Here is a 20,308-nt window from a genome sequence, read left to right as displayed (position 1 = left end):
AGTTGGTGAGGCCGTCTAGTGTGCGGCTGCCAAGGCGGCTGCACGGTCTTCCGCGCGCAAGGAGCGCTCAATATTTTCATTTACTATAATGATGCCATGTGGACCAGGCATCTTATGAGAGAAGCGTAATGCGGTATTGCATTAAAGCGAGCGAAAGCTTCGTGTCCGAGTAGTGCTTGATAGACACTTTGGAACGGAGCGATGTGGAAGGTTAAATTTTCACTGCGGAAGTTATCGGGAAAGCCGAATATAACCTCTAGTAGTAGGGAGCCCGTGCAATGGGCTTCTGGGCCTGGCATTACTCCTTTAAAGGTAGTATTGCTATGGCTAATTTTTGTTGGGTCTATCCCATTTTGCGGACTATGTCCTGATATATCAGGTTTAAACTACTGCCGCCGTCCATCAGGACTCGTGTGAAGTGGTATCCGTCAATTATCAGGTCTAACACCAAGGCAGTCCATCCTGCATGCCGGATACTTGCCGAGTAATCCCGATGGTCAAAGGTGATCGGTTGGGACGACCAGTGATAAAACTCCGCGGTGTTAGGCCCTGGGGCATGTGTCTCTAGGAGTGCTGCTTTGTTTCTCCCCTTTGTCACGTGTAACACGTTTACTGTTTTGACTTCTGGTGGGAATTTCTTCTGTTCCCCAGTGCTTTGCTTGCGAGGCTCGTCCTCGTCTTCGATTGGTGTATCCTGCCCCTTGTGTCCGGCGTTGAGCTTGCTGGACTGTTTGAAGACCCAACATTCTCTATGGGTATGATTTGCAGGTTTATCGGGGGTGCTATGGATCTGACATATTTTATCCAGAGTCTTGTTTAGGCTGGACAGTTCGTCTTTGTTGTCTTTGGAGGGCAGCTTTTGCTGACCTGGCCGAGAGCTTCTGAATCCGGCATTTACCGCCGTGCTCTTCGGGATGTCTTCTTTATTCCGGCGCTTGTTTTTGCTACGTTGTGGCTTCCCGTTTCCGTCCCTGACTTCGGATGTACTTGGGTCGCTGGTGCTACATCGGGCCAACCAGCTGTCCTCGCCCGCGCAAAAGCGGGTCATGAGGCTTGCTAATGCTGCCATTGTTCTCGGATTTTCTTGACCAAGGTGTCTGGCAAGCCATTTGTCTCGAACGCTGTGCTTGAAAGCTGCTAAGGCTTCAGTGTCTGGACAGTCGACTATTTGGTTCTTTTTAGTGAGAAACCTATTCCAAAGCTTTCGGGCTGACTCTCCGGGCTGTTGAGTTATATGACTTAAATCGTCTGCATTCGGTGGTCGGACATAGGTCCCTTGAAAATTTTCCCGAAAAGCGTCTTCGAGCTCTTCCCAGCTTCCAATGGAGTTTTCGGGGAGGCTTTTAAGCCAGTGCTGAGCTGGCCCTTTGAGCTTGAGGGGTAAGTACTTGATGGTGTAGAGATCATCTCCTCGAGCCATGTGGATATGGAGGATGTAGTCCTCAATCCGGACCCTAGGGTCTGTCGTTCCGTCATATGCCTCTATGTTTACGGGTTTGAATCCCTCTGGAAATTCATGGTCCAACACCTCATCGGTGAAACATAGGGGGTGTGCGGCACCTCTGTATTTGGGTGTACCGTGGTGTTCGGATGTTTGTTGTGTTGCATTGCGTGCTGGAGCGTGCTTGCTTGGCCCGTAGATGGATCTGGTTGCGCTGTCCTTTTGATGCGAGCCCTCACGTGGATCGCGTACTGGCTTGTGTGCGGCGTCGTTTGCCGCTCTATGTTGGCCACGAGGTCGTCTATCCGACCGGATGGCTGTTTTGTTTTTTGATTGCGGGGGATCTAAGGCCTCCTCATCGAATTCAGGTAGTAGCTTTCGCTTCGGGTAACTCTTTGTGTGGCGACTACCGTCGTATTTTGCTGCGGTGTTGAGTACTTCACTCCATCTAATTCTGAGTGTGTCATGTGCAGCCCTGAGCCTTTGCTTCTACTTTTTCAGACTCCTCGCAGTGGCAACAAGCCTTTGATGTTTATTCTGTTGCTCCAGGTGCCTGTCCAGTGTGATGTCGTCCGGACTGTTATCTTCGACGGAGTCGGGTTGTTCGGTTTGATTCTCCGTGTTGCCGTGGTTGGACGATGGTTCAATGCCGTGTTTGTTGTCCACTGGCTCACCCTACTCTATCGCTGGGTCTATATGATCGATGTTTCTGCCGAGGCGGGATTTGGAGCGGCGCTTACGCCGCCGCTTTGACTGCTTCTCGAGGGAACAACCCTTCGCTGCGTCCTTCCATTCCTCGTCATCGTTTTCTTTGGGTGTGTCCACCATGTATACATCATATGATGAAGTGGGCGTCCAGTGCCCTGTGGGCAGTGGTTCCTGTTCGTCTCCTGCATCGTCGTCCATACCGTCGATGTCTTCGGAGTCGAAGTCAAGCATGTCGGTCAAATCGTCAACAGTGGCTACTAAGTGGGTGGTGGGTGGGCGGCGAATTTCTTCGTCATCCGCATCCCAATCCTGCCGGACATAGTTCGGCCAGGACTCTCCTGACAGGGAGACATACCTTAATGAGTTCAGTATGTCGCTGAAGGGCGAGTGCTGAAAGACATCTACGGAGGTGAACTCCATGATCGGCGCCCAGTCGGATTCGATAGGCACGGGCGCAGGCGGTTCGGAGTCCGTGGCCGGGGAAGAATCCGGCAGTTTGGCGTCACGGCTCTCGTGAAGGGTAAGGTCGATACTCGGTTTGATCGCCGATGAGAATGCGGCCTCCGTGGCGGGGTCTATCCACCCGTCCCTGGAGGGCGCAATTGGCTCCGAATTGAGGGTCGGAGCGGTCGCCGGTGCGATCTCCCGAACACTGTCCGATGGTAGAGCTAAATCATGCTCATCGTGACCGTGCGACGCACTCGGCAAGGGCTCGAATCCGTCGAAGATCAAGTCTCTGTGGACGTCGGCTGTGTAGTTCAAGTTTCCAAATCTGACCTGATGGCCAGGGGCGTAGCTCTCGATCTGCTCCAGATGGCCAAGCGAGTTGGCCCGCAGTGCGAAGCCGCCGAATACAAAGATCCGTCCGGGGAGAAAAGTCTCACCCTGGACTACATCGCTATCGATGATTGAAGGAGCCATCAAGCCTAACGATGACGACATAGAGGAACTCTCAATGAAAGCACCAATGTCGGTGTCAAAACCGGCAGATCTCGGGTAGGGGGTCCCGAACTGTGCGTCTAGGCGGATGGTAACAGGAGGCAGGGGACACGATGTTTACCCAGGTTCGGGCCCTCTTGATGGAGGTAAAACCCTACGTCCTGCTTGATTGTTCTTGATAATATGAGTAGTACAAGAGTTGATCTACCACGAGATCAGAGAGGCTAAACCCTAGAAGCTAGCCTATGGTGTGATTGTTTGTTGTCCTACGGACTAAAACCCTCTGGTTTATATAGACATCGGAGGGGGCTAGGGTTACAGAGAGTCGGTTACAAGGAATGAGATCTACATATCCGTATTGCCAAGCTTTCCTTCCACGCCAAGGAGAGTCCCATCCAGACACGGGACGAAGTCTTCAATCTTGTATCTTCATAGTCCAACAGTCCGGCCAAAGGATATAATCCGGATGTCCGGATACCCCCTAATCCAAGACTCCCTCAGTATCCATAACATATGTGAGATTGTTAATTAATGGTTTAACTTAAGGTGGCAACTTAAATACACATCTGGGTGGATTGAGGCACCTGGGGTATCCAGTGATTGCCTGTATTTTTTTGGAAATCCCGGGGTACCGTGTGATTTTCCTATGGACCGCCACCCAGGCTCAAAGGGATCATGAGATTTTTCATACTAGAAACTTCCGTGTGCAGCCACATGCCATTATGGGCTCTGGCATAGTTGATTAAGTAGTGTGAACTCTTACAGTGGTAGACTAGCAGATGTAGGGGATGTAGGTGGTACTGTCTACCCATCGTAAGGTGCTAACGCTTCTGAAAGACTGTGTCTCGGTCATCCGTTTCTCAAACACCATGTAGTGCGAGAAATCCAACGGAGGAGATCGAGTCTTGTGGGGAAAAGTGCACAAACCTCTGCAGAGTGTACAAACTAATCTTGATTAGCCGTGTCCCTGGTTATGGACATCTTGAGTATCTGGTTCTTGGATTATCATGTTGATCTCATCACTCTGAATTAATTTTGTTGGGTTATTAATGACCTTTTTAATTGGGATTGAGATGGGGTTTACCATTCTCAAAGTTTTCAACCAACTTTGTAGTTAAATAAAATATATTCCTTTGCAGTAGGGAAAAATTGGCTTTTCGCAAAAACCTATTAACCATATAGCCTCCACCATCCATATATGCATGTAGTGATAGCATTATTCTGTTCATTACTCTCTTGTGTTACATTGCCAGCATATTCCATGTGCTGACCCGTTTTCGAGCTGCAATGTATCAAGTTGCAGACTTTTCAGATGACGAGTAAGGAGCCTTAGGTCGTGGTCTTTCACTCAGTGATGCCGTTGGAGTTGATGGACTCACTTTATCTTCCAAGCCTTCCGTTGTTATCATATTAGATGGCCTTAAGCCATATTTATTGTAATAAGTTCTCTTTTGAGACATTCGATGTAATAAGTGTGTGATTGCTACTCTGTTATAAATCCTCAAGTACTGTGTGTGTCAGCATTACCGATCTAGGGATGACACTGATGCACAGAGACTCGACTGTTTGAGGTCTGGTCGCTACACAAGAGATCTTTAACCATAGCAATTTTAGGTTCAACTTTAATTTGCTCAGGGGGTTTATGTGTCTTAATATTACTTTCGTTGACCACAGTTGAAGCTTTAGCATGATTTTTTATTCTAACAGGGAAAGGTGGTTTCTCAACATAAGCAGTAGGAACAATAGGATCATTATAAGTGAAAGTCTTTTCTTCAACTTTAATAGGTGCAACTACTTTTACTTCAATGGGAGGATTATATTTAAACCACTTCTCCTTAGGGAGATCAACATGTGTAGCAAAGGATTCACAGAAAGAAGCTACTATCTCAGAGTCAAGTCCATATTTATTGCTGAATTTACGGAAAACATCGGTATCCATAAAAGATTTAAGACCAATCAAACTTAGGTGTTATACCTAACTCTTTACCTCCGTCAAGATACCAATCTTCAGAGTTGCATTTAATTCTCTCCAATAAATTCCATTTGTATTCAATAGTCTTCATCATAAAGGAACCAGTACAAGAAGTATCGAGCATGGAGCGATTGTTGTCAGAAAGCCGAGCATAAAAATTATGAATAATCATTTCTCTTGAGAGGTCATGATTGGGGCATGAATATAACATTGACTTAAGCCTCCCCCAAGCTTGAGCGATGCTTTCTCCTTCATGAGGCCAAAAATTATATATATAATTATGATCACGATGAACAAGATGCATAGGATAAAACTTCTGATGGAATTCCAATTTCAACCGTTTGTAGTCCCATGATCCCATATCATCACATAGCCTATACCATGTCAATGCATCTCCCTTCAAAGATAAAGGGAAGACCTTCTTCTTGATAACATCATCGGGCATACCTGCAAGCTTAAATAATCCACAAACTTCATCCACATAGATTAAGTGTAAGTCGGAATGTAATGTTCCATCTCCTGCAAAAGGATTAGCTAGCAGTTTCTCTATCATACCCGAAGGAATTTCGAAGTAAACATTTTCATTTTCAGTAGGTTTAGTAGGTTGAGGAGTAACTAATTGTGGTTCCGGACGAGGTGAAGATACCCCAAACAAACCCCTCAAAGGATTACTTTCCATAGTAACAAGTGACAGTAAATTTCAGCACACTATATAAATTTTTCCTCGCCAAATTCCACCTACCAAAGGCGCTTCACTCCTTGGCAACGGCGCCAGAAAAGAGTCTTGATGACCCACAAGTGTAGGGGATCTATCATGGCCTTTTCGATAAGTAAGAGTGTTGAACCCAACGAGGAGGAGAAGGAAATGATAAGCGGTTTTCAGCAAGGTATTCTCTGTGAGCACTGAAATTATCGGTAACAGATAGTTTTGTGATAAGGTAATTTGTAACGAGTAGTAAGTAATAAAAGTAAATAAGGTGTAGCAAGATGGCCCAATCCTTTTTGTAGCAAAGGACAAGTCTGGACAAACTTTTATATGAAGGAAAGCGCTCCCGAGGACACGTGGGAATTATCATCAAGCTAGTTTTCATCACGTTCATATGATTCGCGTTCGGTACTTTGATAATTTGATATGTGGGTGGACCAGTGCTTGGGTGCTGCCCTTACTTGGACAAGCATCCCACTTATGATTAACCCCTATTGCAAGCATCCGCAACTACAACAGAAGTATTAAGGTAAACCTAACCATAGCATGAAACATATGGATCCAAATCAGCCCCTTACGAAGCAACGCATAAACTAGGGTTTAAGCTTCTATCACTCTAGCAACCCATCATCTACTTATTACTTCCCAATGCCTCCCTCTAGGCCCAAATAATGGTGAAGTGTCATGTAGTCAACGTTCACATGACACCACTAGAGGGATGACAACATACATCTCATCAAAATATCGAACGAATACCAAATTCACATGACTACTAATATCAAGACTTCTCCCATGTCCTCAGGAACAAACGTAACTACTCACAAAGCATATTCATGTTCATAATCAGAGGGGTATTAATATGCATAATGGATCTAAACATATGATCTTCTACCAAGTAAACCAACTAGCATCAACTACAAGGAGTAATCAACACTACTAGCAACCCATAGGTGCCAATCTGAGGTTTGGATACAAAGATTGGATACAAGAGATGAACTAGGGTTTGAGAGGAGATGGTGCTGGTGAAGATGTTGATGGAGATTGACCCCCTCCTGATGAGAGGATCGTTGGTGATGACGATGGTGATGATTTCCCCCTCCCGGAGGGAAGTTTCCCCAGCAGAACAGCTCCGCTGGAGCCCTAGATTGGTTTCGCTTCCGCCTCGTGACGGCGGAGTCTCGTCCCGAAAGCTTGCTTATGATTTTTTTCCTCGACGAAAGACTCCATATAGCAGAAGATGGCATCGGAGGGCCACCAGGGGGCCCACGAGGCAGGGGGCGCGCCCAGGGGGTAGGGCGCGCCCCCACCCTCGTGGCCAGGGTGTGGCCCCCCTCTAGAACTTCTTGTGCTCAGTATTTTTTATATATTCTGGAAATAGCTTCCATGAAGTTTCAGGACTTTTGGAGCTGTGCAGAATAGGTCTCTAATATTTGCTCCTTTTCCAGCCCAGAATCCCAGCTGCCGGCATTCTCCCTCTTCATGTAAACCTTGTAAAATAAGAGAGAATAGGCATAAGTATTGTGACATAATGTGTAATAACAGCCTATAATGTAGTAAATATCAATATAAAAGTATGATGCAAATGGACGTATCAGCCTGGATGCAGAAACTCGACAAAGCTCATGTTGTGTACACGGCCAAGGAGGCTTACACGAGCTACGACATGTACAGGCGGATCGTTGACATAAGGAAGTGCCTCCTTCCCCAAAACTTCCAGGGATCCAGCCAGAAGCAGAGCAATGGCAAGCGTCGTCGCAACAATAAGTAGATGATTAGATACTCGTTTCTCCTAATTTAGTATGCATGTAATTGCTTACTTTGGTGTGTGGAAATGTTATGTGTGTAGTCACTTGTGTAATTGTATGCTTAATTTAGTTTTGCAATGTTGTCTTTTTAAGTATATATGTTGATGTTCTGTAGACAGAGCAAATCACATCGCACGTGGACTAAACAATGAAACCTGTCGGTGATAATTTCATCAATCACTAACAATTGTATACCAGCAATCATTTGCTCACAGCACACACGGCTTGTTAACAAGAATCGTCTGTGTTGTGATCGGTCTTCCCACACGTTTCCGATTACAGACCTGTTTGTCGCGTATCACACACATCTTATTAAGTTAAACCGTTTCTGTTCTCTTGGCTCAATGCAAACAGTTCATCCGAGTGAATTGTATGTCGTATATCGCACACACCTTCATCTGGCTGCCCATTTTTGTTGTTCTGCCTCGTCACAAACAGTTTATCCGAGTAAATTGTATGTCGTATATCACACACGCCTTCATCTAGCTGCTCGTTTCTTTTGTTCTGCCTCATCGCAAACAGTTCATTGAACTGAACCGTATGCCCCGCATCGCACACGCAACTAAAATATGAACCGTGTTTGATGTATCCGCCATCGCAAACGTTTTGCATTTTTTACAGTTATTTTACATCACCGTTTGCCATAATGCATCACACACAACTTCGTCAAAGGGTCTTTGATCGTAGTGTCGCGCTAGCAGCATCCTGCAGTAGTGTTGATACCTAAAGATCCTAACATGGTGGGGGTGGGAGCGTATAGGCCAATCAACTTAGTGCATACCTTTCCAAGGCTTGTCTCTAAACTACCATTAGTTAGGCTTAGGCCTCGGGTGGTGATTTGTTAGTGCAAACTCATCAAATTTTATTAAGGGGTGAAATCTTCATGAGAACTTCACTCTAGTTGGCAATTTGCACAAGATTCATCAAAGGAAAAGCTAAACATGTGCTTCTCAAACTAGAAATCTCTCGTACATTTGAATTCCTTTCTTTGTTTTCCTCTTTGAGGTTCTCCAGGAAAAATGTTTCTCTGGAAGATTGGGTGAAGTGGATTGCAATTTTGTCTCCTTGGCAAGCACTCTGAGTGGTTGCAGTGGCATTGGGGGAAACAATGTCGTGCAAGTCACTATATTTAGGCAGGGTGATCACATCTCACCACACATCTTTGCCATTGCGATGCATGCATTGATCTCGCTCATGCAAGTTTATATATCTATGCCAACGAGATTATCTTGTTCATTAGGCCATCTCGAATTGACCATGACTTTGCAAGAAAGGTGATGAATATCCTCTGAATGGCCTTTGGTCTGCTGATCAATTATGTAAAATCCTTGGTTATTCTGATCTGCGTAGAAGACTGAGGCAGAGAGTTAGTGGTTGCTACTCTATCGTGTATATTGACTAGTTTTTTCCTATAAATATCTTGTTTTGTAACTTTCTATGGGATGTCTGCCAAGTCTAAATTGCAGCCCGCCTTTGATAAAATTATGAAACTTTTTCCATCATGGCAAAAAGGATGATCTAACTTGGAGGGCATTTGGCCCTACTTAACATTGTGATCTATGCTAAACCCACACACCATATGTTAGTTGTCAAGATGGTTGCCGAATCATGTGATCGATCAGAAGAAATCAGGGATACAAGTGTCTGATTGCTTGGCATAATGGCATGTCCAATGCGGGCGCTTAGGATGGGTGCTAGGATTAGTTTCCCTACCAATTAGCAGTTAATCGGTTGAATCCTGGTGTTGCGCGCGGCGTCGATGCAAGGTGTTGCGTTGAGCGCTTGCTCCTTTTTCTGCCTGCTGGAAGCGCTTGGTTGTTTAATTTCCTCAACAGAATAAGCATCCGCCATTGCATGCGAGGGCGCTTAGGTGCCTTTTCTATTTTACTATATTTAATTTTTTTTGCTGGTAAGCGCCTGTATAAACGGCTAGCATTGTAGATGTCCTAATGTGTTGTTGAGAAACATAGTAGAAAACAAAAAAAAATCCGCGCCTACAAACACCCAAGATCAATATGAAGATGCATAACGGGTTAAGATCACGATCATTACCGTCACCGAGTTGAAGAGGAAGATGAACATATCGGTGTAGATCGTACATCCCGCGAACTGTCCACGAATAGTCCCTCGAACCGAAGACCGAAAGCATGGCCCCTCTACTTGGTTGCAAGCATGCCAGCATTTGCGTCGTTGCGGCGCTTGCGGGGTGGGTCACTGCCGCGGCCGCCGAGCCCCCCTCTCGCCTCAGGTGACTAATCTTGCTAGAAAATGACACCAGAAGTCGCTCGATTTGTCGCCAAAGTGCAAGCAACACGATGAAGGTTAATGGAGGAAAGAGGGATGGGAAGCCGAAATCGTCCCAGAGCCGGCATATATACCGGAATCGCGGACGGTTTACGAGCCTCCCGTAAAGATTTTACAGGTCGGGCCATTTTTACCGAACCTAGTCGGGTCGGATGTTTTGACGTCCTGTAAAACCGTTAGAAAATGCGACCCAACAAGGTTATACAGGATGTGTCACGGAAGGAAGTACATAGCAAAATGACGAGATGCCTACAGCGACTTCGTAAATTACAAGATGATATGCCGGTTCAATCTTTCGGAGGCGCTCATAGGAATAGGGTGTGCGTGTATGCATTCATATGGATGAGTGTATACACGTGTATATGAGCGTTTATGTCTATAGTGATGTTAAAAAAACGAAAGGAAGAACGCGGTCCAAGAAAAGGGGCATGTGTACACAATTAAACCACCGGGGGACAGATAGGAAAATGGTATCGACTTAGTTTTGCCTCCTCACTGTTTTGAAGCACAGGAAGTCACCGATCGCCACTTCGTCAGTGACATGAATCTTCCGAAGTAAACCACCCACGTTCCCCCCTCGTCCCAACCGACACGCACACGATGTCCTCGCCCCAGGCAGAGACCTCGCCGCCGTCCACCGCGTCCTGCGCAACGCCTCGGCCGCTGGCAACCTCGCCATCCCTGAGGCCCGCACTCCTCCGCGCGGCGCGCAGCGGCGACGAGCGGCGGCTCGTGAAGGAGCTCCTCGCGGACCCGTCCGCGCCCGACCTCGAGACCGCTACCACCGCAGGAGGCAACACGCTCCTGCACGTGGCCGCTTCCGGCGGGCACGCGGCACTCGCGGCGCTCCTCCTCCGCCGCGCCCCTGGCCTCCTCGCCGCGCGCAACGCCGCTCTGGACACGCCGCTCCACTTAGCCGCTCGCGCCGGGGCCCACAAGGTCGCCGCCCTCCTCATCGCTTCCTCCCCCTCTGCCCCGTCCTTGCGTGCCCTCACCCGCGCCACTAACAAGCGCGGCGAGACGGCGCTTCACGACGCGGTGCGGGGCGGGCACGAGGCCGCGGCGCGTGCGCTGGCCGCCGCGGACCCGGGGCTCGCGGGGCTGTGCGGTGGCGCGGGGGAGACGCCGATTTACATGGCGACGGCCGCAGGATCACTTGGGATGGTGCGCGTTCTTATCAAGTCGTATAAGAACGCCGACGCCGACGAAGATGAGGTGCCAACATTGTGTTCGTGCACGGGCCCGGGAAGGCGCACGGCGCTCCACGCCGCTGTCCTCACGAGTAACGGTGAGTGCCTGACGAGACATCGCCTTGTGTATTTTGTTGGTTATTATATTGCCTTATTGGCAACTCTGCAAGATGTGTGCCTGAAGTATTTTCTTCACCTGTAATTGACTGAAAATAATCTTTAGTTGGACTATAGCTCAGTTGAGATTAGAAATTACTTCTAAATCAAGCGGTAGGGTACTCTTTCTTGGTTTCTCTTTAATATAACAATTTGCTTTCAGGTGATTCTGTTTTGAATTTTAGCGTAAGCTAGGTTCTGCTCTGTTTGATTCTGCTTTAAATTTCAGTAGAAAAAAGAAGTTATAGGCTAGGTTCACGCTTGTACTCAACTAAATTCGAACAGTACCAACTAGCAATGTTGGGTTCGGGGTATCTGGTTCGCATGGCGCAAGCTGTCAAGGGTAACATGATTGATTTGGGCTAGTGGGGTATGTGTTGGTAGGCACTTTACTGTTTGTGGCGCTATATGATCTGACTGTAATGATTCCTTCTTTTTTCTTTATTTTTGAGATGGAGACACTCTGGTGACTCTGGCACGCACTAGAGTTTGGGATAGTACTACTGAAATGGGTAGTGCGGCTCATGAGACCAAAAAATTAAATAGTATGTAAAAAGAACCTATATTCCGATTGAAAAGGATATCTAAGTATGGAATGATGGAAATGTATACCAGTATGTGTAAATATAACGGGAATTTTCTTGAAGAAATGTAATTATGGGATCTGCGTGGGTTAAGAACAAGATAGATAGGATCAAAGGATAGGATGGGGTTTTCCCTTTCAGGATCAGGATCAGAAGATAGAGCGGAACTTGGCGGAGAACTTTACAAAACATGTAGTTGTTTGGACTTAATCATTATAGATAAAAGCTTCCGTATTTAAGTCTACTGAAAATTTGATAACTTGTAAACTGCAATTGAAATCAAAAGTTCAGTCTAATATTCGTATTCGCTGTGACTTCTGAACGATTTTCATATTTCATCTACATTTGAGTATGCGAAATAGCCTGCTACCCCTAGGGACAGCCACCCCCTCTAATTTCATTGTGCGAACACTTAATTTAGGTGTATAGTAAGTGTAGTGTTAATCAATCTTAATAGTTGTATGGTAACTATACAGTTTTCCTGCCAAAAATAGAGTTGATAAATCTTCTTGGTTGTATATCCATAGGTAAGATACCAATACCATGGGCTGTTTTTTTTTTAAGTTTGTAGTAGAAGATAGGACATACTCCCTCCGTCCGGAAATACTTGTCGTGGAAATGGATACATATGGATGTATCTAGAACTAAAATACATCTAGATACATCCATTCCTCGGACAAGTATTTCCGGACGGAGGGAGTACATGTAAGCGTACGTAGTCAAGATACCATGTGTATTATTTACCTCAGAACTCTGTTCATTTTTGTAATTGACATCATAAAGTGATTTTTGAATTTTGAAAGTTCGTCATTGTTCCTGATTGGTTCTTGAGTGACATATTTGATCAGTTACTTACTTTTGTTTTGTTTGCATCTTTGCTACTTTACAGAACAATCAATACATTTACACATTGTTTGGTTCACGTTGAATATCCTGTGAATATGTATAGAATGAGAATTTTTTTTTCTTCAAAAGACAACAAGGGTTATATTAATTCCAGCACTAATTTATTGTTAGATTAAAAAAACTATTTTATTGTTTATTCTAAATAGTACTCCCTCCGGTCCTTTTTACTCTGCACATTGGATTTGCCAAAAGTCAAACTTTGCTAAGTTTGACCAAATTTATATTAGAAATTATTAGCATCTATAATATCTAATAAATATAATATGAAAATATATTTCAAGATGAATCTAATGATATTGGTGTTGTTATGTGAATGTCTGTAATTTTTTTATATAAACTTGGTCAAAGTTGGATGAGATTGGAAGGGGAGCCTTGGCGCAGTGGTAAAGCTGCTGCCTTGTGACCATGAGATCACGGGTTCAAGTCCTGGAAACAGCCTCTTACAGAAATGTAGGGAAAGGCTGCGTACTATAGACCCAAAGTGGTCGGACCCTTCCCCGGACCCTGCGCAAGCGGGAGCTACATGCACCGGGCTGTCCAAAGTTGGATGAGATTGACTTCGGACAAACCTAATATGCAGAGTAAAAAGGACCGGAGGGAGTATCTTCCTAGAATGTTAAATTGGATTTTGTGTAGTTGACATGGTTACTAAGTTTTTAGTAACAGAAATGACACAGGAACTGTTGCAGTGGAATCCGGCACTTGTGAAAGAAGTTGATGATTCAGGAAGCACTCCTCTTCATTATGTTGCATCTGCTGGAAACATTTCTGCATTGAAGCTGTTACTGAGATATGATACTTCTCCAGCATATGTCCCAGATTCAAATGGATTGTTTCCTGTACATGTTGCTGCTAAAATGGGGTATGGTCAACTAATCTATGAACTCTGCAAACACTGCCCAGATTCTGATGAGAAGCTTGATGGTAAAGGAAGGAATTTTTTACATATTGCTGTTGAGTATAAGAAATGGAAAGTTGTTTGGCATTTCTGTGGTACCCCAGAGCTCGAAAGAATGATGAATGTCATGGATTATGAAGGGAATACAGCTCTGCATCTTGCAGTCAAGAATGCAGACCAGATGATAGTAAGCCTTCTGATGGCAAATAAAAGTGTACTGCCAAATATAGTGAACAACAAGGGCCTCACTGCCTTAGATCTTGCGGTACTGGCAACTGACAAAGGGATGAGTTATACACTGGTAATCTTCTTGAGCCTACTAATCTATTCTTCTTGGCACAGTTTAATGTGTATTCTTGTTTGGCTGTAGAACATTTCCAGTTCAGCTGCTTTGTTTTTCTGAAATGTTGATTTGTTCTGATAGAATCCACAGGTCATTATACTTCGCTGCTTAGCATGGACAGGAGCTGTCCTTACTCCACGTCGCCTGGATCATTTCATAGATGAGTTCCACATTGGGAAAGCCTCTGGGAACGAGCTAAAGAAATTCAGCAACATTGCGCAGAATTTAGTAGTTGGCTCCGTCCTTGTCTCAACAGTCACGTTTGCAGCAGTATTCACCCTACCCGGTGGCACCATATCTGACGGCCATCCGCATGCTGGTGCACCAATTTTGTCACATAGATACACCTTCAAGGCATTTGTGATGGCAAACACACTTGCATTTGTGGGCTCCACGTTGTCCACCATCTGGCTCACCTATGCTGGTTCGGATCATGTTCATCCACTGCTTCGTGCACTCTACATGTTCTTCTCTGTAGTTTGCATGGAGCAGGCGACAAGAGGCATGGTTGCAGCATTTGCACTAGGAGCTTATGTTGTCTTGAGCCCAGTTAGTGAGCGGATCGCCATTGTGGTATGCATGTCTACCATCGCTACTCTCTTGCTCCGCAACCCATCTAATTGGCAGCTAGGCTTCCTGTTTATGCCGATCAAAAGGCGATTGGGGTGGAGAGGAGCTTTTAAGGCTCATTTGCCTCAACAAACAAGGAGTCGTCTTACAGTAGGTATTGGCTCCAATTTTGCGTGTTTAATCCTGCGGAGGATGCTTGGTATGCTATTTACATACAGCTTCATCTTTCTATTAGCATTGCTATGAAGTGCAATGGGTGTGCCTTGGTGTAACAACTATCGTTCGTATGTATATATAGAAGTATTCGATGTTGTTTGTAATGTCATCCGTGCTTGTATTTTTTTTATGCCTCGCAGTGACATAGTTCGAACTTTATTCAAGGGTCTCCAATGGTGTGAGGAAAGCAATTCTACCGTGCACAGTGCACGGGACATCAAATGCGTGGTTCAAACCATCCATTTGCTTCGCTTTCAGATCTGTATGTTTGTACTCTTGTGTATCTAATTGTTTAGGGCCTGTTCGGCAGCTTCCCAACTCCTGAAATTCCTGAAATCCAGCTTCCCGTTTCGTATGCCAGCTTCCGAAATGAAAGCTAGCGATCAGAAAACCGTTCGGTGTACCAGCTCCAGTTTTCTCTCGCAACGTATGGGCTGGCAGCCTTTTTCAGTTGATTCTGGCCTATTGGGAGTTGAGGACAGGCCAAACTTGGCCCAAGTTGGAGTTGGCTGGCCCATTAATCTCGTTTCTGGCCTGGTAGGGAGGGAAGGGAGTCGCTCCGGTCTTTTCTTCTGACGAAACGTTTTCTTTCACTTCACGGTGGCAGCTTGCCATAAATAGCTGGAACTCCAACTCTTGCGATTTCTGAGATCGACGAAACACAAGCTCCCAGTTTTTGTACGTGGATGCTGGTTCGATCCGGGAAGCCAGCTTTCTGGCGCCGGGCCGTTCGGGCCAGCTCCGCTCGCGGATACGCGGAAGCTGCAAGCTGGCGAGCTACCGAACAGGCCCTTACTAAATAATTGCTCGTGCGTTGCAACGAGGGCATACATATCTTAGTGATTTAACTTTAACCGCGCTAAACTTATACCTTTAGGAACATGTGCATTGCTACAACTCACAAATCAATATAATATGACTGTATTTCCACTCTTCTCTCTTAGACTGGTCATAGTGAGGAGTAACTTATACTAGTGTCATGCATATGACACTAGTCTAAGTTAGTACTTTCATAGTGCAAAGTAACATAGTAGTAGTGTCATATGTAGCTCCATTTAATGACTTGTAGACTCATCTTGTCTTGGAAAGCGCTATGTTACAGTAACATATTATGTTACCACTTCTCATTAACTACATGTCACATAAGCAAAAATTTCTCAAATATGCTATGTTACTACCTAAGTTACTCCCACTATGACTAGCCTTATTCCCTCTCCTCCCACCCGGCTAATAAGTTTTTTTAATTATCTGTTGTCAATTTTCTTACCAAGATTCTGAATAAAGGAATTTGAAAATGCTCACATCAAAGATAAATCTGGAGAAAACCGATTATTTTAGACTGGCGAAGCAAATTAAAAGATGACATAATACCTTGATAAAAATATTTGCAGATCCACTACCGTGACTACTTGGATAATTGTTCAGAGTACACTACCCCTATGGGGCTTGTTGCTCAGTGGAGCACAATTCAACACTTGTATTGCACTTGAAGCTGACAAATGGATTTTTCATAAAGCATGCACAAGTAGCCAAAGGTGATGATAAATGAAATAAAGAATAACATAGAACAGTTATGATGCCGTGAGTACAACTTCCAAACAATCCTCAAAATTTGAAGTCTGAAATCATGAACTAAAGCCATGGAAAAATATGTAAACTGCACAAAGTAGACAAATTTGTTGGTTTTGGTCTGACGACTTAAACAGGCCAGTTAGATCTATTAGTCTAACAGAAAAAAGGGATAACGATAAGTGAAGGGGTCCACGTACCAATGTATGTGAGCCTCGATCAGAACTAACGCGCCCTGATCGGGGGCGCCCAAAAACCAACTCAGGTTTTGGGTCCTCTGTCGCCAGCGCCATATTAAAAGGATACGGGAGAGAGCTGGCCACCTGCGAGAAAACAATTCACATAAGGTTTACTCTCCTCCCGATATTCTCTCACCCCATCCGATCAGGGGGAGTGCTGCAGCGACGGGAAGACCTAAACCAGCCGCCGCCGCTATTCCTGGGCAGTGTCGGTGGCGTCCTGAAGGAATCAGGACGTCGAGGAGAACCTCTACCTCGACTACATCACCCCTGCATCAAGCCTGCACCAAGCAGGCGATCATGTCCACTGCCATGACATGTAATGATCCCCTAAACCCTTCTCTGTTCATGCTTTTAGGTGATCTAGATGCAATCAGTTCCTGCTAATGGTATCCTAGAGATGCATAATTATTCCAACAATGGTATCATTCGCCAAGTTTGATTGCAATAGGTCCCTATATTATTGATCTGTAGATCAACATCAAGTTTAGATCAAGTCAGGTTTAGGGTTTTATGATCAAGATTAAAAGTTGTAGCCCCATGCTCATGCTATTGTTTGATGTTCATGCCAATTGCCGTCTGAAAATCATTATGTGATACCCTAATTTTGCTTCGGATCATTACTGTTAATGTTAGTTCTTTTTTAGTTAACCCATGTTAAAGATTAAAGCTCATGGTTCTGTCACGGTTGATAAGAATCAATCATGTTTAAGTACTGATCCCCTTTTTTCTTTTGATAAGCAAATTATAAGGCAGAGGTCTAAACAGTATACAAACAGTAGAATCCCCACATCAAGAACCCTAGAAAAAATCCCCAATTTCGTAAGAACCCTAATTCAGCAATTAGGACTGTTTTTCCCCCAAATCAAGCACTGATGTACACGAATTGGAGAAGAAATGAGGAGAATCCTCACCTAATGCGCCGCGTAGCCGCCTCTTCCCTTCGGGGCCCGCACTGCGTCCACCGCAGTGCGAGGGCGGAGACGCCGTGACGCCGCCGTCCTCAGGACGACGCGCGGGAAGAACTTGAGCTGCCGCCGCCCTAATGGACGTGCCCCCTGTGTGGCCGACGCTGCACAGGTCGACGTCGCCCTTCATGCCGCGGTGGCCGGCGCCCATCCTCCCTCCTTGATGCGCCATGTATGAGGACGCTAGCAGCCACGCTCGACGAAGGAGCACGCCGGACGTCGTCCACGACATGCTGCTCCGGCGAGCGCAGCCGCCGCGCCGCCATGGCCGGCGTGCCTTTCGGGCCGCCGTCGAACGCCGCTGCGAGAGAATGAGAATCGGGGAGGAGGAGGGGAAATGGTCTAGGGTTTTGACCCAGCTGGCTGTTTTGCTTGTTTGCGGGGCGATCCGAGCCGTCGGCTCGATCCGACGACTGAGAGCATCGCGCGGCTCCCTGCTGGGCCGGCGGGCGCTAATGGGCCCTTTTTCGACCGTGGGCTGCGGCCCATGTTGTGACAGTTCAGCGTTTTTTTAATGAGTTTTTGCTGCCGGGCTGGGCTCTTTTACGTGCAGCCATGGGAATTTTGGGCCAAAATCACTATCGCGATTTTCTGTTTTTTTTCCCGTGCGTTTAAGTTAATAGTTATTATGTTTTTGCACCTTTTAAAACAGAAAATGCCTAAAAATATAATGAACACATTATTATTCTAGGTAAAATTGAACCAACGAGATATTTTATTCAAGATTTATTTTGTGTTTTGCATGATGAACTTATTTAAGCATCAAATAATGATATTGTTTTTTTATGTTGATGCTTAAATTAAGAATGAAATTACTCTAATTTTAATTCGGCCAACGTTGTTTTATTATTATGAGTCATCACTTATGATATTTTAATTCCATGTTTTTTCTGCCCAACGGTGTTTTGACATGGAGTTGAAATTAAAATTATTGGCATGTTTGTTCATTTACCAACGTAAATTTATAATCATGCAAGTTTACTTATGAATTTTTTATGATAATTTCAGCTTCCGCTCCATTCCGGTCCGACACGATCGAACCACTTACGGGGAGTAACTTCCCTCGTTGGAAGTCCCAAGTCGAATTATGTTTAGGTTGTAATGAGTTTGACTATGCCTTGAGGGAAGAAAAACCTGTGGCACCTGTGGCAGGTGTTACAGGGTATGCAGAACTAAAGAAAGACTATGATGTTAAGATGGAAAAGTGGAACAAGTCCAACCATATTGCCCTTCTCATCATGAAAGCGATAATATCGCCGGACATTTCTGAAGCACTCCCTAAGAAAGACACTGCTAAATAATTTCTCACTGAAATGGAGGAGCAATTTAAAGGCTCCGACAAAGTGTATGCTCATGAGCTTTTTGCTAAGCTTCTTCAGAAATACACTATTGATGGAAACGTTAGGCAACACATATTGAGGGTGGTAAATGCTTACACCAAACTTAAGGCTTTGGAGTGTTCTTTAAGTGAAGCCCTTCTTGTCATAATTATTCTTGAGTCTCTTCCAGAAGAGTTTGAACAATTTAAGGTCAACTATAACTCTCTAAAGGAAAAATGGCAACTCTCTGAGATAACCGCAAGGATCGTCCAGGAGGAAGAGAGGATCATGAGGCAGAAGAAAGACCATGTTTTTCATGTTGGCTCTAACAAGAGAAAGCATGACGGGCAAGGTTTTCCCAAGCCTCAGAAAAAGCAAGTCAAGAAAGAAGGCACTAAGCCATCCAACCCTAAGGCATTCAAGGGTAAAGAAGCCGACAGTTCTTCTTCTGCTCCTAGCAGCTCCATTGCTGGAGAAAATGCTTGTAACTTCTGCAAAGAGGAGGGACACTATCAAAGGGACTGCCCAGGCTTTCTAAAATGGATGAACAAAAGAGGTATTGATGAAATTACTTTTGTAGATGAATCTCTTTATGTCGATTTTTCTATGAAGTCATGGTGGATTGATTCAGGGGCAACCACTCACGTTGCTAACTCTATGCAGGGATTCGATACGATCCAAACTATAAGAGGAGGAACAAGAAAGCTTAAGGTTGCGAACGGAGTTGAGGCCGATGTTGAAGCTGTGGGATCTCTCACATTGGAGCTACACACTGGCCACACTTTTAGATTGAATAATGTTATTTATGTGCCTACCTTAAGTAGGAATTTGATTTCAGTTTCTCGTTTAGATGATGATATGTATGAGTGCCATTTTGGTAAGAAACAATTTGCTTTGATCAAATGTAATAAGAATGTAGGCATCGATGTTAGATGAGGCCAACTATACATGTTATCTCTTAATAATGATTCGGTTATGCATGTGAGTGATGAAATTAATGTTGATAAGAAATGGAAAAGAGTTAGTAATTCTTCGAAATTGTGGCATTATCGTTTGGGCCACATTTCGAGGGGGAGAATGGAATGCTTAGTTAAAATGAAATACTCCTCCCATTAGACTTCTCAGATGCAGACAAATGTGTCGACTGCATTAAAGGAAAATTCTCAAAAACAATTAAGAAAGGAGCAGTAAGAGCCACAGGGGTTTTAGAATTAATTCACACCGACATATGTGGACCCCTTAATGTTAAGTCTGTAGATGGTTTTGATTCATTCATTACATTCACAGACGACTTTTCCCGCTATGGATATATTTATCCCATACGTGACCGATCGGAAGCTTTGGAGAAATTCAAAGTCTATAAAGCGGAGGTTGAAAATCAACTGAACGCGAAAATCAAAGTTGTACGGTCTGATCACGGGGGAGTGTATTATGGTAGGCATGCTCCTTATGGGCAGATTCCTGGACCTTTTGCC

General features: G+C 44.9%; 1 protein-coding gene across 2 annotated transcripts; it reads left to right on the top strand.

The window, feature by feature from the left end:
- Nucleotides 1-10,221: 10,221 nt before the first annotated feature.
- LOC125536812 (protein ACCELERATED CELL DEATH 6-like) lies at nucleotides 10,222-14,902 on the top strand. Of its 2 annotated transcripts, none has more exons than XM_048700082.1 (3): nucleotides 10,222-11,163; nucleotides 13,378-13,910; nucleotides 14,043-14,902. In XM_048700082.1, the coding sequence occupies exons 1-3, from the start codon at nucleotides 10,476-10,478 to the stop codon at nucleotides 14,766-14,768; spliced, it is 1,947 nt and encodes a 648-aa protein (XP_048556039.1). In that variant the 5' UTR covers nucleotides 10,222-10,475; the 3' UTR covers nucleotides 14,769-14,902. The 2 variants fall into 2 exon arrangements, with proteins under 2 accessions (XP_048556039.1, XP_048556038.1); XM_048700081.1 differs by having other exon boundaries at nucleotides 10,237-11,163; nucleotides 14,034-14,902.
- Nucleotides 14,903-20,308: the final 5,406 nt, after the last annotated feature.

Source organism: Triticum urartu, chromosome 2, assembly GCF_003073215.2.
Source record: "Triticum urartu cultivar G1812 chromosome 2, Tu2.1, whole genome shotgun sequence".
Taxonomy (NCBI): Eukaryota; Viridiplantae; Streptophyta; class Magnoliopsida; order Poales; family Poaceae; genus Triticum; species Triticum urartu.
This window is presented reverse-complemented; position numbering and strand designations above follow the sequence as displayed.